The 24,876-nt window shown below is 47.3% G+C and overlaps 1 protein-coding gene across 2 annotated transcripts in view; it reads right to left on the reverse strand.

Moving 5' to 3' along the window:
- Positions 1-22,107, reverse strand: part of LOC133352433 (matrix metalloproteinase-23-like) — a 33,448-nt gene extending 11,341 nt beyond the window's left edge. The window contains exons 1-4 of one of the 2 annotated variants that reach the window (XM_061568075.1): positions 21,928-22,107; positions 5,544-5,617; positions 3,904-4,040; positions 2,832-3,005 (exon numbers count right to left, since the gene is read on the reverse strand). In XM_061568075.1, the coding sequence (XP_061424059.1) occupies positions 2,832-3,005; positions 3,904-4,040; positions 5,544-5,617; positions 21,928-21,996 (454 nt within the window). In that variant the 5' untranslated portion in view covers positions 21,997-22,107. Of the gene's footprint in view, positions 1-2,831; positions 3,006-3,903; positions 4,041-5,543; positions 5,618-21,924 lie in introns of both variants that reach the window. The other variant, XM_061568074.1, reaches the window with a different exon arrangement.
- Positions 22,108-24,876: the final 2,769 nt, after the last annotated feature.

Here is a 24,876-nt window from a genome sequence, read left to right on the forward strand (position 1 = left end):
AAACCCATCCACCCAAACCCACCCACCCAAACCCACCAACCCAAACCCATCCACCCAAACCCACCCACCCATCCAAACCGACCCACCCAAACCCATCCACCAAAAACCCATCCACCCAAACCCATCCACCCAAACCCACCCACCCAAACCCACCAACCCAATCCCACCCACCCAAACCCACCCACCCAAACCCACCCAACCAAGCCCACCCACCCAAACCCACCCACCCAAACCCACCCAACCAAGCCCACCCACCCAAACCCACCCACCCAAACCCACCCACCTAAACCCACCAACCCAAACCCACTCACCCAAACCCACCCATCCAAACCCACCAACCCAATCCCACCCACCCAAACCCACCCACCCAAACCCACCCAACCAAGCCCACCCACCCAAACCCACCCACCCAAACCCACCCACCCAAATCCACCAACCCAAACCCACTCACCCAAACCCACCCATCCAAACCCACCCACCCAAACCCACCCACCCAAACCCACCCACCCATCCAAACCGACCCACCCAAACCCATCCACCCAAACCCACCCACCCAAACCCACCTACCCAAACACACCCACTCAAACCCACCCACCCAAACCCACCCACTCAAACCCATCCACCCAAACCCACCCACCCAAACCCACCCACTCAAACCCACCCACCCAAACCCACCCACCCAAACCCACCCACCCAAACCCACCAACCCAATCCCATCCACCCAAACCCACCCACCCAAACCCACCCACCCAAACACACCCACCCAAACCCACCCACCAAAACCCATCTACCCAAACCCACCCACCCAAACCCACCCACCAAAACCCACCCATCCAAACCCACACACCCAAACCCATACCACCCAAACCCACCCACCCAAACCCACCCACTCAAACCCACGCACCCAAACCCACCCACCCAAACCCACCCACCCAAACCCATCCACCCAAACCCACCCACCCATCCAAACTGACCCACCCAAACCCATCCACCCAAACCCATCCACCCAAACCCACCCACCCAAACCCACCAACTCAATCCCACCCACCCAAACCCATCCACCCAAACCCACCCACCCAAACCCACCCACCCAAACCCACCCAACCAAGCCCACCCACCCAAACCCACCCACCCAAACCCACCCACCTAAACCCACCAACCCAAACCCACTCACCCAAACCCACCCATCCAAACCCACCAACCCAATCCCACCCACCCAAACCCACCCACCCAAACCCACCCAACCAAGCCCACCCACCCAAACCCACCCACCCAAACCCACCCACCCAAACCCACCAACCCAAACCCACTCACCCAAACCCACCCATCCAAACCCACCCACCCACCCACCCAAACCCACCCACCCAAACCCACCCACCCAAACCCACCCACCCAAACCCACCCACCCATCCAAACCGACCCACCCAAACCCATCCACCCAAACCCATCCACCCAAACCCACCCACCCAAACCCACCCACCCAAACCCACCAACTCAATCCCACCCACCCAAACCCATCCACCCAAACCCACCCACCCAAACCCACCCACCCAAACCCATCCACCCAAACCCACCCACCCATCCAAACCGACCCACCCAAACCCATCCACCAAAACCCATCCACCCAAACCCACCCACCCAACCCACCCACCCAAACCCACCCACCCAAACCCACCAACCCAATCCCACCCACCCAAACCCACCCACCCAAACCCACCCAACCAAGCCCACCCACCCAAACCCACCCACCCAAACCCACCCACCTAAACCCACCAACCCAAACCCACTCACCCAAACCCACCCATCCAAACCCACCAACCCAATCCCACCCACCCAAACCCACCCACCCAAACCCACCCAACCAAGCCCACCCACCCAAACCCACCCACCCAAACCCACCCACCCAAACCCACCAACCCAAACCCACTCACCCAAACCCACCCATCCAAACCCACCCACCCAAACCCACCCACCCAAACCCACCCACCCAAACCCACCCACCCATCCAAACCGACCCACCCAAACCCATCCACCCAAACCCACCCACCCAAACCCACCTACCCAAACACACCCACTCAAACCCACCCACCCAAACCCACCAACTCAAACCCATCCACTCAAACCCACCCACCCAAACCCACCCACTCAAACCCACCCACCCAAACCCACCCACCCAAACCCACCCACCCAATCCCATCCACCCAAACCCACCCACCCAAACCCACCCACCCAATCCCATCCACCCAAACCCACCCACCCAAACACACCCACCCAAGCCCACCCACTCAAACCCACCCATCCAAACCCACCCACCAACCCAATCCCACCCACCCAATCCCACCCACCCAAACCCACCCTCCCAAACCCACCCACCCATCCAAACCGACCCACCCAAACCCATCCACCCAAACCCACCCACCCAAACCCACCTACCCAAACACACCCACTCAAACCCACCCACCCAAACCCACCCACTCAAACCCATCCACTCAAACCCACCCACCCAAACCCACCCACTCAAACCCACCCACCCAAACCCACCCACTCAAACCCACCCACCCAAACCCACGCACCCAAACCCACCCACCCAAACCCACCCACCCAATCCCATCCACCCAAACCCACCCACCCAAACCCACCCACCCAAACACACCCACCCAAGCCCACCCACTCAAACCCACCCATCCAAACCCACCCACCAACCCAATCCCACCCACCCAATCCCACCCACCCAAACCCACCCACCCAAACCCACCCACCCAAACCCACCCACCCAATCCCACCCACCCAATCCCACCCACCCAAACCCATCAACCCAAACCCCGCCCCACCGCGGCTCCAGCTGAAGCGTGTGGTGCCCAGCACCCAGCTCTCGTCGTCGTCCAGGTGGACGTCCCCGCGCGGGGGCAGGAAGGCGTGCGCCAGCTCCCCGTCGCGCCCGTCGAAGCACGGGTGGAGCAGCGCCGGGGCGCGCGCGCACCCCTCGTGCACGCGCCTGTAGAACCCTGCGGGGTGGGGGGGGGGGGAGAATCTTCTTGGTTCTTTCGGTAAAGTCACGTAGAAGGGAAGTAATAAAATAATAAAAATAAAACATAATAAAACAATTATTTTATTACTTCCCTTCTACGTGACTTTACCGAAAGAACCAAGAAGATAAATCCCTGCAGTCACGAAAGCTTTAAATCAAAATTTGGGGGGGGGAGAAGTCGCCGAGGCTGAAATCGCTTGGTCGTCACACGAGCATCCCTCGTGTAGAGGTGTTACGGGAGGGCGAACAAACACACCGGGTGTGGTTATGCCCGCACGCGGAAGGATGCTTACATCCACGTCCGCACCGGTTAGCCCTGGGGGGCTGAAACGGCGCTGTGATCCCCCACGGCCCCACCCCTCGGGGGGAGTTGCTATATAAGTCGGTGAGCCGGTGGGCTCGGGGTTCAGTGTTCAGCTTAAACCAGCGAAGAAGGAAGACCGGCTAGATAGGCCCTGGGACTCCCCTGGATCGCTGTCCTTCTTAAGGACCGAGCAGGGCAAGCCAGTGGCGTGGCCCCGAGAGCCCAGAGCCGATGCTCTTGTAAGAGCCGGTCTGGGGACTCAGGGTGCCGTGATCCCAGCTTGGCCAGAGCTGGATCAGCTAGCCTCCCCTAGCTCTCGAGTGGAGGACCTGGGAGTAGGCTAGCCGGGATAGAGATCGTGGGATCTCCCTGTTAGACGGGTGAAGGGGCCGATACCCCTTCGAGTGTTGTATACCTTGGCCTGCGCTGAGTGAAACGGTTAATAAATAAGTGTGCCTCCGACTACGTCGTCCAAGTCTCATTGAACCTACTACACTCGCATCCGCATTCCTCCGCCCCCCTTGTCCACACCCACCCCGGACCCCCTCCCATCCCTCTCTCGTATCCGCACCTATACGGAAGTCGGCGGGGCTGGTGGCGGGCACCTCGTGGAAGGAGAGGGGCGACACGCGGCTCCACATGGAGAAGGCGCGCGCGATGGCGACACGCGTCTCCTCGCGGCTCAGCGACGACGGGAAACGGTCGATCCTGCGGAGGGGACGCGCGCACTCCCGCGTCTCTCTCACCCCGTGTCTCTCTCGTCTGTGTCTCTCTCATCTGTGTCTCTCTCATCCGTGTCTCTCTCACCCGTGTGTCTCTCTCACGTGTGTCTCTCTCACCCCGTGTGTCTCGCTCGCCCCGTGTCTCTCATCTGTGTCTCTCATCTGTGTCTCTAATCTGTGTCTCTCTCCCCAGTGTCTCTCTCACCCGTGTCTCTCTCGTCTGTGTCTCTCTCATCTGTGTCTCTCTCATCCGTGTCTCTCTCACCCGTGTGTCTCTCTCATGTGTGTCTCTCTCACCCCGTGTGTCTCGCTCGCCCCGTGTCTCTCATCCGTGTCTCTCATCTGTGTCTCTAATCTGTGTCTCTCTCCCCAGTGTCTCTCTCACCCGTGTCTCTCTCGTCTGTGTCTCTCTCATCTGTGTCTCTCTCATCCGTGTCTCTCTCACCCGTGTGTCTCTCTCATGTGTGTCTCTCTCACCCCGTGTGTCTCGCTCGCCCCGTGTCTCTCATCTGTGTCTCTCATCTGTGTCTCTAATCTGTGTCTCTCTCCCCAGTGTCTCTCTCACCCGTGTCTCTCTCGTCTGTGTCTCTCTCATCTGTGTCTCTCTCACCCGTGTGTCTCTCTCATGTGTGTCTCTCTCACCCCGTGTGTCTCGCTCGCCCCGTGTCTCTCATCTGTGTCTCTCATCTGTGTCTCTAATCTGTGTCTCTCTCCCCAGTGTCTCTCTCACCCGTGTCTCTCTCGTCTGTGTCTCTCTCATCTGTGTCTCTCTCATCCGTGTCTCTCTCACCCGTGTGTCTCTCTCATGTGTGTCTCTCTCACCCCGTGTGTCTCGCTCGCCCCGTGTCTCTCATCTGTGTCTCTCATCTGTGTCTCTAATCTGTGTCTCTCTCCCCAGTGTCTCTCTCACCCGTGTCTCTCTCGTCTGTGTCTCTCTCATCTGTGTCTCTCTCACCCGTGTGTCTCTCTCATGTGTGTCTCTCTCACCCCGTGTGTCTCGCTCGCCCCGTGTCTCTCATCTGTGTCTCTCATCTGTGTCTCTAATCTGTGTCTCTCTCCCCAGTGTCTCTCTCACCCGTGTCTCTCTCGTCTGTGTCTCTCTCATCTGTGTCTCTCTCATCCGTGTCTCTCTCACCCGTGTGTCTCTCTCATGTGTGTCTCTCTCACCCCGTGTGTCTCGCTCGCCCCGTGTCTCTCATCCGTGTCTCTCATCTGTGTCTCTAATCTGTGTCTCTCTCCCCAGTGTCTCTCTCACCCGTGTCTCTCATCTGTGTCTCACCCGTCTTTGCCGTGTCTCCCCAATGTCTCTCCACCGTGTCTCACCCGTGTCTCTCTCAACCGTATCCTCCCTGTGCCCCCCCCCCCCCGTGTCCCGTCCCACCCCGTGCCATCCCCCACCACCCCCCCCCGTGTCCTCCCTCGTGTCCTCCCCATGTCCCGTGTCCCCCCCCCCCCCCCCGTGTCACCCCCCCCCTCCGTGTCGTCTCACCTGTAGGTGAGGTTGTCTCGCTCCCACCTCTTGCCCAGGGGGTTGAGGGCGTAGCGGGGAGCCCTGCCCCCCAGCTGCTCGCTCGCGCACAGACAACAACAACAACGACAACAACAACAACAACGACGGCGCTCAGAGTCACCGACGCGCCCACCGACCCCGGCGGTCTCGAGTCGTGGCCGAGTTCCAGATGCAGTGCAGCTGGGACCACAAAGGGCCTGGGATCGACTCACGACTCCTCTCTTTCGCTCTCAGTGGAGTCTGCGTGCGTTCTCTCTGTGTGTGTGTGTGAGTAGAGTCTGTGTGAGTCAAGGCCGTAAATATAATATATATTGTGTGGGACACAAAGATCCCCCGCATAGCCTTAACAGACTGTAGGGGCAAGTGCCATTAGCGAGCACCTATAAAGGCCGGAACGGTACACGGGGGGGTGGGTGGCCAGCACCACGCCCGACCGTCTTTGTCTCCCGAGTGGCGATGTTTACACACCGCACCAGGTACTCATTTAAGGCTGAGTCGACCTAGGGGAGGCCCAGGACCGGTTCAGATAACCGTCACTGGTGTTGGCCGTGAGCGGGAATCGAACCCGGGTCGCCAGGTTCGTAGCGCAGCGCGCTGACCGCTGTGTGTGTGTGTAGGACACACACACACACACACCCCCAATATTCAAATAGCTCAAAATGTCCCCGCCAATATATTGCTATAAAAGAGATTTATGTTTATATGATTTTGGTTATGGTTGTACTTTATGAATCCCTAATGAAACAAGAAAAGGTAAAACATTAAAAACAGAGCAATGTAATACAATACACTGAGACATTATTGTAAAAAAAGAAATACAAAGTCCATCCAGTGTGTTAGTGAATTTTGTAATATTTTAGGCAGGAAATGGCAGGAAATTCGTTTTAAAATTAAGATTTTTTTTCTGGAGGGGGCCTTGATGTGAGTGGAATCTGCGTGCTTCTCTCTCTCCCCCCTGAAACAGGAGCGAGGATGTCTCCACGACTCTGTGGCTGTCGCCTGATGCTGCTGATGCTGCTGGTGGTTGTAGTTATTGTTGCGATTAACGGCGAAACGTCACCAAGTACTCGAAGTGTAAATGTTATGATGGGTTCACTCTCCAACACACAACCGGTTAGTGCTCTACTAGTATGGAAATGGCATGTTCTGTTTACATGACACAAAAATCAAAACACAACAAAACTCCATTGGAACCTCCTTTGCCAGTAGTAAAATATGATAATTGGTTTTTACTCTTTTATCTGGCAACAAAACTTACACCTTTTTAAATTCAGTTTTGTTGCTAGATAAAAGGGTAAAAAACCAATTATCATATTTTGATACTGGCAAAGGAGGTTCCAATGGTGTAAATGCTTACCCCGAGCTCTCATCCTCTGATGGTGCATTGTCTTTGAGTTGTGCGCCTTTTGGCGTCATCTGGTCCAACCCATGTGAGACTAGGGCCACTAGGCTCTAAGAAAAGCTGTCTCGGGTGTGGACCAATCAACTTCAAGGACAGTGCATACATTATCATGGTTGTGTTTTTTTGTTTGCATTTCGACCGCAGGTATTGTGGTCCATGCAAACCTGACTCCTTGTAAAAAAGGTGCCAGTTTTGTTGCCAGATAAAAGGGTTAAAAACCAATTATCACAACAAAACTATTTATAGAAAGTTTTTTTTTTAGAAAAATAATTTATCATCTCCAGCTGCTTGGTGGGGTGGCACCCCAACGCCCCCTAGTGGACAAATCGCGCCTGTGAATCACTCAGCTGGGATCAGCAGCAGCTGCAGCAGCAGCAGTGGCATCGCCCCCGAATGCCAAAACACCTGGCAGAGGACCATCCTGAAAAGGAGCCTTATATTTGGAGTTTACGTGTCTCTCTCTCATCATCATCACGGTGGCTAGGAGATGTTTACTACCTCGCCTGGTGTGCAGGAGGTCGTGGGTTCGATCGCGACCCTGACACCTGCTGCTGTATATTTGGAGTTTGCGGTGTCTCTCTCTCTCTCATCATCGTCACGGTGGCTAGGAGATGTTTACTACCTCGCCTGGTGTGCCTGCTACTGTATATTTGGAGTTTGCGTGTCTCTCTCTCATCATCATCACGGTGGCTAGGAGATGTTAACTACCTCGCCTGGTATACAGGAGGTCGTGGGTTCGATCGCGACCCTGACGCCTGCTACTGTATATTTGGAGTTTGCGTGTCTCTCTCCCCTCCGGTTTTCCCCTCCACATTGAGACTCAACAACATCACGCGTTTAGAGTGTGCGGCTGCCGCTCTACATCTCCACGTGATAAGCCACTTCGTTGAGCTATCATTTGTGGCCCAGGTCGTTTCATAGCTCAGTGAGACTCTTAACTGGTTAAACAACAACCCTTTCTTCCCCCAGGGATAAACGTACCGCCAGGGTTACGTGTACCCCCCAGGAGCTTGCGGGGTAGAACACCGCGGAGTGACAGGGAGTCGGGAACTCCCCTCGCTCCGCTCGCGACTCGCACCGCTCGCCACTCTGTCTAGCATAGATTCACTCTGTCTAGCATAGATTCACTCTGTCTAGCATAGATTCACTCTGTCTAGCATAGATTCACTCTGTCTAGCATAGAGTCACTCTGTCTACATAGATTCACTCTGAATAGCATAGATTCACTCTGCTACAGAGATTCCTTCTAGCATAGAATTCACTCTGTCTAGCATAGATTCACTCTGCTAGCATAGATCACTCTGCTAGCATAGATTCACTCTGTCTAGCATAGATTCACTCTGATAGCATAGATTCACTCTGTCTAGCATAGATTTCACTCTGCTAGCATAGATTCCACTCTGTCTAGCATAGATTCACTCTGTCTAGCATAGATTCACTCTGTCTAGCATAGATTCACTCTGTCTAGCATAGATTCACTCTGTCTAGCATAGATTCACTCTGTCTAGCATAGGATTCACTCTGTCTAGCATAGAGTCACTCGTCTAGCATAGATTCACTCTGTCTAGCATAGATTCCCTCTGGACTAGCATAGATTCACTCTGTCTAGCATAGATTCACTCTGACTGCATAGATTCACTCTGTCTAGCATAGATTTCACTCCTCTGTCTAGCATAGATTCACTCTGTCTAGCATAGATTCACTCTGTCTAGCAGAGAGTTCACTCTGTCTAGCAAGTAGATTCACTCGGACTAGGATTGATTCACTCTGACTAGCATAGATTCACTCTGACTAGCATAGATTCACTCTGAACTAGGATTGATTCACTCTGTCTAGCATTATTCACTCTGACTAGCATAGATTCACTCTGACTAGCATAGATTCACTCTGTCTAGCATAGATTCACTCTGACTAGGATTGATTCACTCTGACTAGCATAGATTCACTCTGACTAGCATAGATTCACTCTGACTAGCATAGATTCACTCTGTCATAGCATAGATTCACTCTGACTAGGATTGATTCACTCTGACTAGCATGATTACTCTGACTAGCATAGATTCACTCTGACTAGCATAGATTCACTCTGACTAGGATAGATTCACTCTGTCTAGCATAGATTCACTCTGACTAGCATAGATTCACTCTAACTGACATAGATTCACTCTGCTAGCATAGATTCACTCTGTCTAGCATAGATTCACTCTGACTAGGATTGATTCACTCTGACTAGCACTCTGACTAGCATAGATTCACTCTGACTAGCATAGATTCACTCTGACTAGGATTGATTCACTCTGTCTAGCATAGATTCACTCTGACTAGCATAGATTCACTCTGTCTAGCATAGATTCACTCTGACTAGCATAGATTCACTCTGACTAGGATTGATTCACTCTGTCTAGCATAGATTCACTCTGACTAGCATAGATTCACTCTGTCTAGCATAGATTCACTCTGACTAGCATAGATTCACTCTGTCTAGCATAGATTCACTCTGACTAGCATAGATTCACTCTGTCTAGCATAGATTCACTCTGTCTAGCATAGATTCACTCTGACTAGGATTGATTCACTCTGACTAGCATAGATTCACTCTGACTAGCATAGATTCACTCTGACTAGGATTGATTCACTCTGTCTAGCATAGATTCACTCTGACTAGCATAGATTCACTCTGACTAGCATAAGATTCACTCTGTCTAGCATAGATTCACTCTGACTAGGATTGATTCACTCTGTCTAGCATAGATTCACTCTGACTAGCATAGATTCACTCTGACTAGCATAGATTCACTCTGACTAGCATAGATTCACTCTGTCTAGCATAGATTCACTCTGACTAGGATTGATTCACTCTGACTAGCATAGATTCACTCTGACTAGCATAGATTCACTCTGACTAGCATAGATTCACTCTGACTAGGATAGATTCACTCTGTCTAGCATAGATTCACTCTGACTAGCATAGATTCACTCTGACTAGCATAGATTCACTCTGTCTAGCATAGATTCACTCTGACTAGGATTGATTCACTCTGACTAGCATAGATTCACTCTGACTAGCATAGATTCACTCTGACTAGGATTGATTCACTCTGACTAGCATAGATTCACTCTGACTAGGATTGATTCACTCTGACTAGCATAGATTCACTCTGACTAGCATAGATTCACTCTGACTAGCATAGATTCACTCTGACTAGGATTGATTCACTCTGTCTAGCATAGATTCACTCTGACTAGCATAGATTCACTCTGTCTAGCATAGATTCACTCTGACTAGCATAGATTCACTCTGACTAGGATTGATTCACTCTGTCTAGCATAGATTCACTCTGACTAGCATAGATTCACTCTGTCTAGCATAGATTCACTCTGACTAGCATAGATTCTCTCTGACTAGCATAGATTCACTCTGTCTAGCATAGATTCACTCTGACTAGCATAGATTCACTCTGACTAGCATAGATTCACTCTGACTAGCATTGATTCACTCTGTCTAGCATAGATTCACTCTGACTAGGATTGATTCACTCTGACTAGCATAGATTCACTCTGACTAGGATTGATTCACTCTGACTAGCATAGATTCACTCTGTCTAGCATAGATTCACTTTGACTAGCATAGATTCACTCTGTCTAGGATTGATTCACTCTGACTAGCATAGATTCACTCTGACTAGGATTGATTCACTCTGACTAGCATAGATTCACTCTGACTAGCATAGATTCACTCTGTCTAGCATAGATTCACTCTGACTAGGATTGATTCACTCTGACTAGCATAGATTCACTCTGACTAGCATAGATTCACTCTGACTAGGATTGATTCACTCTGTCTAGCATAGATTCACTCTGACTAGCATAGATTCACTCTGTCTAGCATAGATTCACTCTGACTAGCATAGATTCACTCTGACTAGGATTGATTCACTCTGTCTAGCATAGATTCACTCTGACTAGCATAGATTCACTCTGACTAGGATTGATTCACTCTGTCTAGCATAGATTCACTCTGACTAGCATAGATTCACTCTGACTAGGATTGATTCACTCTGACTAGGATTGATTCACTCTGTCTAGCATAGATTCACTCTGTCTAGCATAGATTCACTCTGTCTAGCATAAATTCACTCTGTCTAGCATAGATTCACTCTGACTAGCATAGATTCACTCTGACTAGGATTGATTCACTCTGACTAGCATATATTCACTCTGACTAGCATAGATTCACTCTGACTAGGATTGATTCACTCTGTCTAGCATATATTCACTCTGTCTAGCATAGATTCACTCTGACTAGCATAGATTCACTTTGACTAGGATTGATTCACTCTGACTAGGATTGATTCACTCTGACTAGCATAGATTCACTCTGACTAGCATAGATTCACTCTGACTAGGATTGATTCACTCTGTCTAGCATAGATTCACTCTGACTAGCATTGATTCACTCTGTCTAGCATAGATTCACTCTGACTAGGATTGATTCACTCTGACTAGCATAGATTCACTCTGACTAGGATTGATTCACTCTGACTAGCATAGATTCACTCGGTCTAGCATAGATTCACTCTGACTAGCATAGATTCACTCTGTCTAGGATTGATTCACTCTGACTAGCATAGATTCACTCTGACTAGCATAGATTCACTCTGACTAGCATAGATTCACTCTGACTAGCATAGATTCACTCTGACTAGGATTGATTCACTCTGACTAGCATAGATTCACTCTGACTAGCATAGATTCACTCTGACTAGGATTGATTCACTCTGACTAGCATAGATTCACTCTGACTAGCATAGATTCACTCTGTCTAGCATAGATTCACTCTGATTAGGATTGATTCACTCTGACTAGCATAGATTCACTCTGACTAGGATTGATTCACTCTGACTAGCATAGATTCACTCTGACTAGCATAAATTCACTCTGACTAGCATAGATTCACTCTGACTAGCATAGATTCACTCTGTCTAGCATAGATTCACTCTGACTAGGATTGATTCACTCTGACTAGCATAGATTCACTCTGACTAGCATAGATTCACTCTGACTAGGATTGATTCACTCTGACTAGCATAGATTCACTCTGACTAGCATAGATTCACTCTGACTAGCATAGATTCACTCTGACTAGGATTGATTCACTCTGACTAGCATAGATTCACTCTGTCTAGCATAGATTCACTCTGACTAGCATAGATTCACTCTGACTAGGATTGATTCACTCTGTCTAGCATAGATTCACTCTGACTAGCATAGATTCACTCTGTCTAGCATAGATTCACTCTGACTAGCATAGATTCACTCTGTCTAGCATAGATTCACTCTGACTAGCATAGATTCACTCTGTCTAGCATAGATTCACTCTGACTAGGATTGATTCACTCTGACTAGCATAGATTCACTCTGACTAGCATAGATTCACTCTGACTAGGATTGATTCACTCTGTCTAGCATAGATTCACTCTGACTAGCATAGATTCACTCTGACTAGCATAGATTCACTCTGTCTAGCATAGATTCACTCTGACTAGGATTGATTCACTCTGTCTAGCATAGATTCACTCTGACTAGCATAGATTCACTCTGACTAGCATAGATTCACTCTGACTAGCATAGATTCACTCTGACTAGGATTGATTCACTCTGACTAGCATAGATTCACTCTGACTAGCATAGATTCACTCTGACTAGCATAGATTCACTCTGACTAGGATAGATTCACTCTGTCTAGCATAGATTCACTCTGACTAGCATAGATTCACTCTGACTAGCATAGATTCACTCTGTCTAGCATAGATTCACATCTGACTAGGATTGATTCACTCTGACTAGCATAGCTTCATCTGACTAGCATAGATTCCACTCTGACTAGGAATTGATTCACTCTGACTAGCATAGATCACTCTGACTAGGATTGATTCACTCTGACTAGCATAGATTCACTCTGACTAGCATACATTCAACTCTGACTAGCATAGATTCACTCTGACTAGGATTGATTCACTCTGTCTAGCATAGATTCACTCTGACTAGCATAGATTCACTCTGTCTAGCATAGATTCACTCTGACTAGCATAGATTCACTCTGACTAGGATTGATTCACTCTGTCTAGCATAGATTCACTCTGACTAGCATAGATTCACTCTGTCTAGCATAGATTCACTCTGACTAGCATAGATTCTCTCTGACTAGCATAGATTTCACTCTGTCTAGCATAGATTCACTCTGACTAGGATTGATTCACTCTGACTACATAGATTCACTCTGACTAGCATAGATTCACTCTGACTAGCATTGATTCACTCTGTCTAGCATAGATTCACTCTGACTAGGATTGATTCACTCTGACTAGCATAGATTCACTCTGACTAGGATTGATTCACTCTGACTAGCATAGATTCACTCTGTCTAGCATAGATTCACTCTGACTAGCATAGATTCACTCTGTCTAGGATTGATTCACTCTGACTAGCATAGATTCACTCTGACTAGGATTGATTCACTCTGACTAGCATAGATTCACTCTGACTAGCATAGATTCACTCTGTCTAGCATAGATTCACTCTGACTAGGATTGATTCACTCTGACTAGCATAGATTCACTCTGACTAGCATAGATTCACTCTGACTAGGATTGATTCACTCTGTCTAGCATAGATTCACTCTGACTAGCATAGATTCACTCTGTCTAGCATAGATTCACTCTGACTAGCATAGATTCACTCTGACTAGGATTGATTCACTCTGTCTAGCATAGATTCACTCTGACTAGCATAGATTCACTCTGACTAGGATTGATTCACTCTGTCTAGCATAGATTCACTCTGACTAGCATAGATTCACTCTGACTAGGATTGATTCACTCTGACTAGGATTGATTCACTCTGTCTAGCATAGATTCACTCTGTCTAGCATAGATTCACTCTGTCTAGCATAAATTCACTCTGTCTAGCATAGATTCACTCTGACTAGCATAGATTCACTCTGACTAGGATTGATTCACTCTGACTAGCATATATTCACTCTGACTAGCATAGATTCACTCTGACTAGGATTGATTCACTCTGTCTAGCATATATTCACTCTGTCTAGCATAGATTCACTCTGACTAGCATAGATTCACTCTGACTAGGATTGATTCACTCTGACTAGGATTGATTCACTCTGACTAGCATAGATTCACTCTGACTAGCATAGATTCACTCTGACTAGGATTGATTCACTCTGTCTAGCATAGATTCACTCTGACTAGCATTGATTCACTCTGTCTAGCATAGATTCACTCTGACTAGGATTGATTCACTCTGACTAGCATAGATTCACTCTGACTAGGATTGATTCACTCTGACTAGCATAGATTCACTCTGTCTAGCATAGATTCACTCTGACTAGCATAGATTCACTCTGTCTAGGATTGATTCACTCTGACTAGCATAGATTCACTCTGACTAGGATTGATTCACTCTGACTAGCATAGATTCACTCTGACTAGGATTGATTCACTCTGACTAGCATAGATTCACTCTGACTAGCATAGATTCACTCTGACTAGCATAGATTCACTCTGACTAGGATTGATTCACTCTGACTAGCATAGATTCACTCTGACTAGCATAGATTCACTCTGACTAGGATTGATTCACTCTGACTAGCATAGATTCACTCTGACTAGCATAGATTCACTCTGTCTAGCATAGATTCACTCTGACTAGGATTGATTCACTCTGACTAGCATAGATTCACTCTGACTAGCATAAATTCACTCTGACTAGCATAGATTCACTCTGTCTAGCATAGATTCACTCTGACTAGGATTGATTCACTCTGACTAGCATAGATTCACTCTGACTAGCATAGATTCACTCTGACTAGGATTGATTCACTCTGTCTAGCATAGATTCACTCTGTCTAGCATAGATTCACTCTGTCTAGCATAGATTCACTCTGACTAGCATAGATTCACTCTGACTAGGATTGATTCACTCTGTCTAGCATAGATTCACTCTGACTAGCATAGATTAACTCTGTCTAGCATAGATTCACTCTGTCTACACCTCCACTCTGTCTAGGATAGATTCACTCTGACTAGCATAGATTCACTCTGTCTAGCATAGATTCACTCTGTCTACACCTCCACTCTGACTAGCATAGATTCACTCTGACTAGGATTGATTCACTCTGACTAGCATAGATTCACTCTGACTAGGATTGATTCACTCTGCCTACGATAGATTCACTCTGACTAGGATTGATTCACTCTGACTAGCATAGATTCACTCTGACTAGGATTGATTCACTCTGTCTAGCATAGATTCACTCTGACTAGGAGATTCACTCTGACTAGCATAGATTCACTCTGACTAGGATGATTCACTCTGACTAGATGATTCACTCTGACTAGCATAGATTCACTCTGACTAGCATAGATTCACTCTGTCTAGCATAGATTCACTCTGACTAGCATAGATTCACTCTGTCTAGATTGATTCACTCTGACTAGCATAGATTCACTCTGACTAGCATAGATTCACTCTGACTAGCATAGATTCACTCTGACTAGGATTGATTCACTCTGACTAGCATAGATTCACTCTGACTAGCATAGATTCACTCTGACTAGGATTTTCACTCTGACTAGCATAGATTCACTCTGACTAGCATAGATTCACTCTGTCTAGCATAGATTCACTCTGACTAGGATTGATTCACTCTGACTAGCATAGATTCACTAGGATGATTCACTCTGATGCATAGATTCACTCTGACTAGGAGATTCACTCTGTCTAGCATAGATTCACTCTGACTAGCATAGATTCACTCTGACTAGATTGATTCACTCTGACTAGATTGATTCACTGTCTAGCTAGATTCACTCTCTAGCATAGATTCACTCTGTCTAGCAATTCACTCTGTCTAGCATAGATTCACTCTGACTAGCATAGATTCACTCTGACTAGGATTGATTCACTCTGACTAGCTATATTCACTCTGACTAGCATAGATTCACTCTGACTAGAGATTCACTCTGTCTAGATATATTCACTCTGTCTAGCTAGATTCACTCTGACTCATAGATTCACTCTGACTAGGATTGATTCACTCTGACTAGGATTGATTCACTCTGACTAGCATAGATTCACTCTGACTAGCATAGATTCACTCTGACTAGGATTGATTCACTCTGTCTAGCATAGATTCACTCTGACTAGCATTGATTCACTCTGTCTAGCATAGATTCACTCTGACTAGGATTGATTCACTCTGACTAGCATAGATTCACTCTGACTAGGATTGATTCACTCTGACTAGCATAGATTCACTCTGTCTAGCATAGATTCACTCTGACTAGCATAGATTCACTCTGTCTAGGATTGATTCACTCTGACTAGCATAGATTCACTCTGACTAGCATAGATTCACTCTGACTAGCATAGATTCACTCTGACTAGGATTGATTCACTCTGACTAGCATAGATTCACTCTGACTAGCATAGATTCACTCTGACTAGGATTGATTCACTCTGACTAGCATAGATTCACTCTGACTAGCATAGATTCACTCTGTCTAGCATAGATTCACTCTGATTAGGATTGATTCACTCTGACTAGCATAGATTCACTCTGACTAGGATTGATTCACTCTGACTAGCATAGATTCACTCTGACTAGCATAAATTCACTCTGACTAGCATAGATTCACTCTGTCTAGCATAGATTCACTCTGACTAGGATTGATTCACTCTGACTAGCATAGATTCACTCTGACTAGCATAGATTCACTCTGACTAGGATTGATTCACTCTGTCTAGCATAGATTCACTCTGTCTAGCATAGATTCACTCTGTCTAGCATAGATTCACTCTGACTAGCATAGATTCACTCTGACTAGGATTGATTCACTCTGTCTAGCATAGATTCACTCTGTCTAGCATAGATTCACTCTGACTAGCATAGATTCACTCTGACTAGGATTGATTCACTCTGTCTAGCATAGATTCACTCTGTCTACACCTCCACTCTGTCTAGGATAGATTCACTCTGACTAGCATAGATTCACTCTGTCTAGCATAGATTCACTCTGTCTACACCTCCACTCTGACTAGCATAGATTCACTCTGACTAGGATTGATTCACTCTGACTAGCATAGATTCACTCTGACTAGGATTGATTCACTCTGCCTACGATAGATTCACTCTGACTAGGATTGATTCACTCTGACTAGCATAGATTCACTCTGACTAGGATTGATTCACTCTGTCTAGCATAGATTCACTCTGACTAGGATTGATTCACTCTGACTAGCATAGATTCACTCTGACTAGGATTGATTCACTCTGACTAGGATTGATTCACTCTGACTAGCATAGATTCACTCTGACTAGCATAGATTCACTCTGTCTAGCATAGATTCACTCTGACTAGCATAGATTCACTCTGTCTAGGATTGATTCACTCTGACTAGCATAGATTCACTCTGACTAGCATAGATTCACTCTGACTAGCATAGATTCACTCTGACTAGGATTGATTCACTCTGACTAGCATAGATTCACTCTGACTAGCATAGATTCACTCTGACTAGGATTGATTCACTCTGACTAGCATAGATTCACTCTGACTAGCATAGATTCACTCTGTCTAGCATAGATTCACTCTGATTAGGATTGATTCACTCTGACTAGGATTGATTCACTCTGATTAGGATTGATTCACTCTGACTAGCATAGATTCACTCTGATTAGGATTGATTCACTCTGACTACGATAGATTCACTCTGATTAGGATTGATTCACTCTGACTAGCATAGATTCACTCTGACTAGGATTGATTCACTCTGACTAGCATAGATTCACTCTGACTAGCATAAATTCACTCTGACTAGCATAGATTCACTCTGACTAGCATAGATTCACTCTGTCTAGCATAGATTCACTCTGACTAGGATTGATTCACTCTGACTAGCATAGATTCACTCTGACTAGCATAGATTCACTCTGACTAGGATTGATTCACTCTGACTAGCATAGATTCACTCTGACTAGCATAGATTCACTCTGACTAGCATAGATTCACTCTGACTAGGATTGATTCACTCTGTCTAGCATAGATTCACTCTGACTAGCATAGATTCACTCTGTCTAGCATAGATTCACTCTGACTAGCATAGATTCACTCTGACTAGGATTGATTCACTCTGTCTAGCATAGATTCACTCTGACTAGCATAGATTCACTCTGTCTAGCATAGATTCACTCTGACTAGCATAGATTCACTCTGTCTAGCATAGATTCACTCTGACTAGCATAGATTCACTCTGTCTAGCATAGATTCACTCTGACTAGGATTGATTCACTCTGACTAGCATAGATTCACTCTGACTAGCATAGATTCACTCTGACTAGGATTGATTCACTCTGTCTAGCATAGATTCACTCTGACTAGCATAGATTCACTCTGACTAGCATAGATTCACTCTGTCTAGCATAGATTCACTCTGACTAGGATTGATTCACTCTGTCTAGCATAGATTCACTCTGACTAGCATAGATTCACTCTGACTAGCATAGATTCACTCTGACTAGCATAGATTCACTCTGACTAGCATAGATTCACTCTGACTAGCATAGATTCACTCTGACTAGCATAGATTCACTCTGACTAGGATAGATTCACTCTGTCTAGCATAGATTCACTCTGACTAGCATAGATTCACTCTGACTAGCATAGATTCACTCTGACTAGCATAGATTCACTCTGACTAGGATTGATTCACTCTGACTAGCATAGATTCACTCTGACTAGGATTGATTCACTCTGACTAGCATAGATTCACTCTGACTAGCATACATTCACTCTGACTAGCATAGATTCACTCTGACTAGGATTGATTCACTCTGTCTAGCATAGATTCACTCTGACTAGCATAGATTCACTCTGTCTAGCATAGATTCACTCTGACTAGCATAGATTCACTCTGACTAGGATTGATTCACTCTGTCTAGCATAGATTCACTCTGACTAGCATAGATTCACTCTGTCTAGCATAGATTCACTCTGACTAGCATAGATTCTCTCTGACTAGCATAGATTCACTCTGTCTAGCATAGATTCACTCTGACTAGGATTGATTCACTCTGACTAGCATAGATTCACTCTGACTAGCATAGATTCACTCTGACTAGCATTGATTCACTCTGTCTAGCATAGATTCACTCTGACTAGGATTGATTCACTCTGACTAGCATAGATTCACTCTGACTAGGATTGATTCACTCTGACTAGCATAGATTCACTCTGTCTAGCATAGATTCACTCTGACTAGCATAGATTCACTCTGTCTAGGATTGATTCACTCTGACTAGCATAGATTCACTCTGACTAGGATTGATTCACTCTGACTAGCATAGATTCACTCTGACTAGCATAGATTCACTCTGTCTAGCATAGATTCACTCTGACTAGGATTGATTCACTCTGACTAGCATAGATTCACTCTGACTAGCATAGATTCACTCTGACTAGGATTGATTCACTCTGTCTAGCATAGATTCACTCTGACTAGCATAGATTCACTCTGTCTAGCATAGATTCACTCTGACTAGCATAGATTCACTCTGACTAGGATTGATTCACTCTGTCTAGCATAGATTCACTCTGACTAGCATAGATTCACTCTGACTAGGATTGATTCACTCTGTCTAGCATAGATTCACTCTGACTAGCATAGATTCACTCTGACTAGGATTGATTCACTCTGACTAGGATTGATTCACTCTGTCTAGCATAGATTCACTCTGTCTAGCATAGATTCACTCTGTCTAGCATAAATTCACTCTGTCTAGCATAGATTCACTCTGACTAGCATAGATTCACTCTGACTAGGATTGATTCACTCTGACTAGCATATATTCACTCTGACTAGCATAGATTCACTCTGACTAGGATTGATTCACTCTGTCTAGCATATATTCACTCTGTCTAGCATAGATTCACTCTGACTAGCATAGATTCACTCTGACTAGGATTGATTCACTCTGACTAGGATTGATTCACTCTGACTAGCATAGATTCACTCTGACTAGCATAGATTCACTCTGACTAGGATTGATTCACTCTGTCTAGCATAGATTCACTCTGACTAGCATTGATTCACTCTGTCTAGCATAGATTCACTCTGACTAGGATTGATTCACTCTGACTAGCATAGATTCACTCTGACTAGGATTGATTCACTCTGACTAGCATAGATTCACTCTGTCTAGCATAGATTCACTCTGACTAGCATAGATTCACTCTGTCTAGGATTGATTCACTCTGACTAGCATAGATTCACTCTGACTAGCATAGATTCACTCTGACTAGCATAGATTCACTCTGACTAGGATTGATTCACTCTGACTAGCATAGATTCACTCTGACTAGCATAGATTCACTCTGACTAGGATTGATTCACTCTGACTAGCATAGATTCACTCTGACTAGCATAGATTCACTCTGTCTAGCATAGATTCACTCTGATTAGGATTGATTCACTCTGACTAGCATAGATTCACTCTGACTAGGATTGATTCACTCTGACTAGCATAGATTCACTCTGACTAGCATAAATTCACTCTGACTAGCATAGATTCACTCTGTCTAGCATAGATTCACTCTGACTAGGATTGATTCACTCTGACTAGCATAGATTCACTCTGACTAGCATAGATTCACTCTGACTAGGATTGATTCACTCTGTCTAGCATAGATTCACTCTGACTAGCATAGATTCACTCTGTCTAGCATAGATTCACTCTGACTAGCATAGATTCACTCTGACTAGGATTGATTCACTCTGTCTAGCATAGATTCACTCTGACTAGCATAGATTAACTCTGTCTAGCATAGATTCACTCTGTCTACACCTCCACTCTGTCTAGGATAGATTCACTCTGACTAGCATAGATTCACTCTGTCTAGCATAGATTCACTCTGTCTACACCTCCACTCTGACTAGCATAGATTCACTCTGACTAGGATTGATTCACTCTGACTAGCATAGATTCACTCTGACTAGGATTGATTCACTCTGCCTACGATAGATTCACTCTGACTAGGATTGATTCACTCTGACTAGCATAGATTCACTCTGACTAGGATTGATTCACTCTGTCTAGCATAGATTCACTCTGACTAGGATTGATTCACTCTGACTAGCATAGATTCACTCTGACTAGGATTGATTCACTCTGACTAGGATTGATTCACTCTGACTAGCATAGATTCACTCTGACTAGCATAGATTCACTCTGCCTACGATAGATTCACTCTGCCTACACCTCCACTCTGTCTAGCATAGATTCACTCTGACTAGGATTGATTCACTCTGACTAGGATTGATTCACTCTGACTAGGATTGATTCACTCTGTCTAGCATAGATTCACTCTGACTAGCATAGATTCACTCTGACTAGCATAGATTCACTCTGACTAGCATAGATTCACTCTGCCAACGATAGATTCACTTTCCCTGCTATAGATTCACTCTGACTCGTAAATATTCACTCTGCTTGCGTTTCTTTATTGTCTTTTCCTCTCTTAGCGATGCGTTAACAACACAGTTTGACCGTTGTGCATTGTTGTCGCCAGAAAGACATTCCACAGTGACCCCATTTCCCTGCCCATATTTAATCAATTATCTTCACGTTCAAATACGTTGAAGTTTTACGGGGGTGTTTTTTTTATTGTTTAAACACGAAGGGGGCAGCCAAAGAGTCACGTGGGGGCAGCCAAAGAGTCACGTGGGGGGGCAGCCAAAGAGTCACGTGGGGGCAGCCAAAGAGTCACGTGGGGCAGCCAAAGAGTCGACCCCCTGTCGCTACCGGCATCAGCCACATCCAGCAGTCCCCCCCCCCCGCTAGAGGCGACCTGGCCTCGCCATGAGAATGTGGAATGTCCTCACCACGAGTAGTCCCGGCGCGAGGAGTAGGAGGAGGAGCAGCAGCAGCAGCAGCGCCACGCGCCGGAGTCCCATGACGGGACCCCCCCAAGGCCGTGGGGGGCTCGAGCCCGGCTCCTCCGAGGCCCCCCACGAGGGTTGTGGTGGTGCCGGGCGAGCCGCGTGCGAGGTAGGGGGGTAGGGGGGGCAGGGGGGGGTCACCGGGGGGGGGGGGGGTAGGGGGGGTCACCGGGGAGCCCCTCGTGAGCTTCTCTCTCTTGGCGGCGTGGAGTTGTCGCCGGCTGCTCGTGCCGAGCTCACAACACGCCGCGTTCAGCCGCCTCGTCCGCCGTCGTCACCGCCACCACCACCATCGTCATCCGCATCGCGAGTTCACGTTCTGTCACCACCACCACCAACCACCACCATCAACCATCACCATTGTTGCGAGCGATGTGTGCATCAGCACCACCACCACCACCAACCACCACCACCACCACTCCCACCCGGCCCTACGCACTGCTGGCAACACGCGATATGGGCCGCATCAGAGGAAGGGCGAGGTGGGGGGGGGTGGTGGTGGGGGGGATGGGAGAGAGTGGTGGGGGGAGAGTGGTGGGGGGAGAGTGGTTGGGGGGGGGAGAGTGGTGGGGGGGTGGGGGTTAGGGGGAGCGGTGGCACAGTGCTTAGCGCGTTGCGCTACGAACCCCGGCCCCCCGAGTTTGATTCCCGTTCACGGCCACCAACACGGGTGACGATTATCTGAACCGGTCCTGGGCCCTCCCCTAGGTCGACTCAGCCTCAAATGAGTACCTGACGCGGTGTGTCAGTAAACACCGCCACTGGGGAGACAAAGGCGAGCGGGCGTGGTGCTGTCCACCCACCCCTTTCGTTGTGCAGCTCCGGCAGTGCTACTCGCTAACAGCACTTGCCCCAACGGCCTGTTGAGGCTACGCGGGGGATCTTTGTCTCTGCGTGATGACGTGGCGTCTTTGGCTCCTGCATCGGAAACCAAAATTCAATCTTCGGTGCCTCTGTCTCCAGCACTCTCCCCGCCACTAACGCCGAGCCCCAGTGAGTGGGACTCGGTGTTGGTGCCTGGGGCTTTAATCAGCCCACCAAAGCAACACATCTCAGCCGCACTTTGCGGGAAAGTCGATCGGCAGGTCGCAGCACATCCACGCCTCTGGCCCCGTCCCTAGGAATGTGGAATTGCCCCACCGCTGACGCGGCCCTGGTCGTGAAGCGACGTGAAGGTCCTCGCAGCAGCGTGAACCCCGGGGGAGCAACTGGTCCGAGCCTTCAAAAGCCCCTCTCTGTACCAGCGTGGACGGCACCCTCGTGGTGTTCACCTTCTGAAGCGCTCGCTCGTCACCGTGGCGTGCGCGATGACCACCACCACCACAACCACCACCGCCACCTCCACCACTTCCACCACCACCACCTCCACCACCACCACCTCCACCACCACCACTTCCACCACTTCCACCACCACCACTTCCACCACCACCACCACTTCCACCACCTCCACCACCACCACTTCCACCACCACCACCACCTCCACCACCACTTCCACCACCACCTCCACCACCATCACCACCACCACCTCCACCACCATCTCCACCACCACCACCTCCACCACCACCACCACGTGACTTTTCTTTCGTGTTGTGCGCGGTGCATTTAGCGCCACAGCGCGTGGATTTGTAGCGTTTGTTTTCAGTTATTTGCTGGTGACTTTGTGCGTTTCATATCGGAATCGCCTCCAGTGCTGTTGCTGCTGCTGGCGGCAATAAAAGTTGTTTAACAAGTCAGAAGTTTGTACTTGTAAAGGTCAGCCTCGCTCCCCACCCCTTGCTATGATGTGATAAAGAAGGCCGCTGTCTCTGGTGAAGACCAGAGCCGTATTGATAATATATATGCTCAAAATGTCCCCCCAAATATATTGCTATCAAATAGATTTCTGTTTTTATGATTGTGATCATGGTTGCATTTTTCGATTTAAAGCTTTCGTGACTGCAGGGATTCATCTTCTTGGTTATTTCGGTAAAGTCACGTAGAAGACGGCTGCTTGCGTTGTGGCCGAAACGTCGTGAGAATTATTTTATGTTTTATTTTTATTATTTTATTATTTGCCTTCTACGTGACTTTACCGAAAGAACCAAGAAGATTATGGTTGTACTTTATTAATCCCTAATCTCTGCCATTACATACAATGAAACAAAAACAACAGAGCACTGTAATACAATACACTAGTAGACATTTTTGTAAAAAATTAATAAAAAGTCCATCCTGTGTGTTAGTGCATTTTGTAGTATTTTAGGCAGGAAATGGCAGGAAAATCGTTTTCAAATTTAGATTTTTTTCTGGGGGGGGGGGGGGGACCCCCAGACCCCCTAGAAGATTTGGTGCCCCCCAATGTTGACTCCATAGCTAGGGCCTTGGTGTAGACCAATCAGTTTCAAAGACAATGCCACAGATTATCAGAGCACGTTTGTTTTGCATGTTCACCGATCGGCAGGTCAATGCAGTATTTGATTCTTCGCAAAAGGTTTATATCTGGTGTTTGAATATCTTAAACACCTCCTGTTTTATGTCCGTCAAGGGTAAAAGCTATTTTTATTGTTCATACTGCCAAAAAAAAGTCTCACGACGGGAAATGTTTGGTTTTCGAATTCGGTAAAAACACTTCTGCCTACTGTGAACTGGACTCCCATGGTAAACTGGACTCCCATGGTGAACTGGACTTCCATGGTAAACTGGACTCCCGTGGTGAACTGGACTTCCATGGTGAACTGGACTCCCGTGGTGAACTGGACTCCCATGGTGAACTGGACTTCCATGGTCAACTGGACTCCCGTGGTGAACTGGACTCCAATGGTAAACTGGACTCCCGTGGTGAACTGGACTTCCATGGTGAACTGGACTCTCATGGTCAACTGGACTTCCATGGTGAACTGGACTTCCATGGTGAAC

The sequence above is a fragment of the Lethenteron reissneri genome, chromosome 40, assembly GCF_015708825.2.
Source record: "Lethenteron reissneri isolate LAM-NWPU_2019-01 chromosome 40, ASM1570882v1, whole genome shotgun sequence".
Classification (NCBI taxonomy): domain Eukaryota; kingdom Metazoa; phylum Chordata; class Hyperoartia; order Petromyzontiformes; family Petromyzontidae; genus Lethenteron; species Lethenteron reissneri.